The sequence below is a fragment of the Nanorana parkeri genome, unplaced genomic scaffold (assembly GCF_000935625.1).
Source record: "Nanorana parkeri isolate BGI_ZX_2015 unplaced genomic scaffold, ASM93562v1 scaffold1437, whole genome shotgun sequence".
NCBI classification, from domain to species: Eukaryota; Metazoa; Chordata; class Amphibia; order Anura; family Dicroglossidae; genus Nanorana; species Nanorana parkeri.
The window spans coordinates 162,228-165,713 of NW_017307705.1; the positions used below are offsets into that span (position 1 = coordinate 162,228).

Below are 3,486 nucleotides of genomic sequence, written 5' to 3' on the forward strand. Positions count from 1 at the left end.
CCAAAACCCCCCCCCCCCCCAACAGAAAACATTAAAATAAAAATAAATAAAATAAATAATTTAAAAAATAATTTTAAAAAACACCCTGGCATGACATCACATGACGCCGCGCATTGCACGGCGCTGGGTGATGTCACACGCCTGTTGGGGGGGCACTTTTTTGTTCCTGCCTCGGGCGCAAAAGGAGCTAGCTACAGCTCTGCACTAAAGGGTGAAAAGTTTGGAGACGACAGGAGAAGTGAACAATCTAGGACAACATAGCTGAACTGAAAAGTGAGCTGAATTGGAGAATTTTTACAAATCAGCTGTTTTGGCCTAGATTGTTCACTTCTCCTGCCTTCTCCAGACTCTTCACGCTTCAGTGAATAACCCAGAACATTTTCACTTGATACAAAAAATTAATCCATGATACTTCATCCTTTTTTGTTCCAGGCAGGAGCCCTATGGTTCCAACGCATCAGAATATGAAGACCAAAGTATGATGGGAAAATTTGTAAGAGTGGAGAGACAGGTACAGTACAAACCACCATTCTAGTAATGTTGGATATTCATACAGGGTTTAGACAGCCTGTACACTAATAGGTATTATGCTGGCCAAACACAGAACTAGACATGAGACGCTGAACATGATTTCACAGTAAACTTGCAGTTTTAGCATTCGCCAAAATACATTCACAATACTAGACCCACCAATCAGAGCACTATATACATTCAGAGTGCCAGCTTGTATCTATTCAGAGCATTAGAAGGGTCACAATAATATATGGCCCATGAAAATCATCAGTAAATGTTATTATTTAGAGGAACTAATTGTCTGAGAAATCTTAGAATACATTTTTTTCACTTGGTACAAAAAGTTCATCCATGAGACTTCGTCCTTTTCTTGTAAATGTAGAAAGACTTTCTAGTAATGGGACGGCATATATTAGGTGAATTTTTAGTTTACTTTTCCTTAGTAACACCCAGTGGCGGAACTATCACCAGAACTATCACCAGAGCAACCCAGGCGGCCACTATTAGGCCCGGGGCAGGGGTTCCCCTGATGCCGTGCAGGCCGCCTGGGTCGCTATGGCATCTCAGGCTGATGGCTGACACTGGCGGCTGTGAGGAGGAATGCGCCGCTGTTCACATCACTGACAACCTGTCACTGATCTGTACTGCGGCGTGTTCCTCCACACATCCGCTGCTGAGTCAGTGACAGCCAGCAGCTGCAGAGGAGGAGGGTACGGCGTCGGCAGCGGAGGAGGTGCCCGATGACGGAGGAGGCGGGGCCCACCAGTGAAAGTGATGGAGGAGGCGGGCCAGGCGACCGTCGAGGGGGAGCTGATCGGGGCTGGCAGGTAAGAGGTGTGCCATCCCACCTGAGACCCTGCAGAGCCCACCATAGAGAGTATATGGTGGGCTCTGCAGGGTCACTCTCAGGTAGGCTGTTTGGGATCTCAGGTGGGCTCTGCAAGGGGTGCAACTAGAAATTACAGGGCCCCATACAAAATGTTTCTATGGAGCCCTGTAATTTCTAGTTACGCCCCTGGTAACACCTTTTGGTGAACTGGTCTAAAATTTTTGTAAGGTAACAGCTATGCTGAAGTGTGGGAAACTTATAAAGTCTGCTAAGCTGATCTAACTGATGCTGAGACAACCAAGTTGTTATTAACAAAGGTTTACGGTGATTCCATTTATATGTTTAATACTTTGAATTTTCTTTGTTCGTTGGATCAGGTCCAAGACATGGAAAAGAAACTGGATTTTCTGGTTGACATGCACATGCAACACATGGACCAGTTACAGGTCCAAGTTACAGAATACTATCCACTCCAAGAGGCAACGGTAGAAGAAGAAGGAGAAGAGAGCCGATACTCTGAAGTTGGGAGGGTAATTTATAACTATTCAGAGTCTTGCTCCCATGTGGATCCCTACAGCTTGCACCAAGTTTCATTTAACAAAATGGACCAGTATGGGTTCTTTGAGAACTACCCCGTGGATTTTACTTCACCCATGCCTTTTAATGGTGACAGTTGTTCCAGAAGGTCCATGTCCTCTCCAGCTAACTACACTGAAAGGCCAACAGTTTTGCCTATTCAGACTTTAATAAACACGGGGATGGATTTTCGACACGAACGAGAGGTATCAAGTCCTCACGTTGAGAGGGCCTCCCCTATCCATAGAAGAAGTTTTACAAGGGACAGTGACACCTCGTTATCTTTTCTATCAGTGAACCACGATGAACTTCAGAGGTCCCCCAGCGGGTTCAGCATTTCCCAAGAAAAAGAAGAATTTAATTTTGGTCCCAATGGCTCAACGTGGATGCGAGATAAACGTTTCTTAGCAGAAGGTGAAACGGACACCGATACAGACCCATTTACACCGAGCGGCCCCATGACTTTGTCGTCAACGGGAGAGGGTATCTCTGATTTGGCATGGACACCTTCTAAACCTATGTAAAACAAAATGAGGGGAGAGGGAGGGAGATTTATCTTTTCGTACAATGTACTATTTGTATAAGTCACTACACACTTTCCAAAGTTGAATAGTCAAGATCACCATTGGCTACTTACGATGCATGCTTCAATTTGTAGTCACTGCATCATGCCACTTTTTTTTCCCCCCTCTCATTTTCGGTTGCTCACCACTAACAGGAAACAGCTTTTAGACTCCAGCATGAGTTGCATGCATTTACACGATATAAATGTTAAAAAAAAATCTATTTTATATTTTGTAACGAAAAAGGCACATAACCTATGGGTGGAACTATGCAGAGGGTAATGTGGTTGTGGTATTTCATCTATCATTATCAACATAGCAACTTTCATTTTCACAGCGGCATTTTTAATTGTTTTTTTTTGTTTGCCACCTTCAGGTAACTTTAATTGACATTACTAGATACATTTTTAAAAATACATGTTTGGTTATGCGTACCTGCGTTTTGCTATAAACCTTAAAAGACTTTGGGTAGCTGAGTATGCTTAAAACATACGCTGTAAGGCACCAGTAGCCCAACCACACTAAGCACAAACAAAGGAGGAAGCATGTCTTTTGTGAAGTTCACATGAAAAGTTTTAAAGGTCTTTAAACAGTGCTCAGTGAAATATAAAAGCGGTTGGATAAGTATTGGAAATAATAGTACTAAAAAGATTTTGTATAATGGCAACCACCTGCTGAGTGGCTACCAATGTATGAACAAAATCATTCAAAAAATAGTCTTTAATAATTGAAGTCACCTGCCAATACGCTACCAGAAGTAACATCCAAAGCACTTGTGATCCACATGTGACTCCCAATCCACTGCTTTAGGACTTGGCTAGTATAAGGGAGAATTGTTGCCAGGGACGGATTTCCCACAAGGCCAACCAAGGCCCGGCCTTGGGGCAGCAGGGGTGTGGAATTCCTATCTCCCAATGCCTGGAACATGCAGTTCCGGAGGGTAGTTGTTTTCTACATTAAGCCCTGCTTTGGGCAAGCAGAGCTAAATGTACCGCGGGGAGGCCG

At 43.8% G+C, this 3,486-nt stretch overlaps 1 protein-coding gene across 1 annotated transcript in view; it reads left to right on the forward strand.

The window, feature by feature from the left end:
* KCNQ3 (potassium voltage-gated channel subfamily Q member 3) overlaps window positions 1–2,894 on the forward strand; it is a 154,020-nt gene extending 151,126 nt beyond the window's left edge. The window contains exons 14-15 of the mRNA XM_018569977.1: window positions 433–511; window positions 1,720–2,894. Of these exons, the coding sequence (XP_018425479.1) occupies window positions 433–511; window positions 1,720–2,442 (802 nt within the window). The 3' untranslated portion in view covers window positions 2,443–2,894. The remainder of the gene's footprint in view (window positions 1–432; window positions 512–1,719) is intronic.
* The last annotated feature ends 592 nt before the right edge of the window (window positions 2,895–3,486 follow it).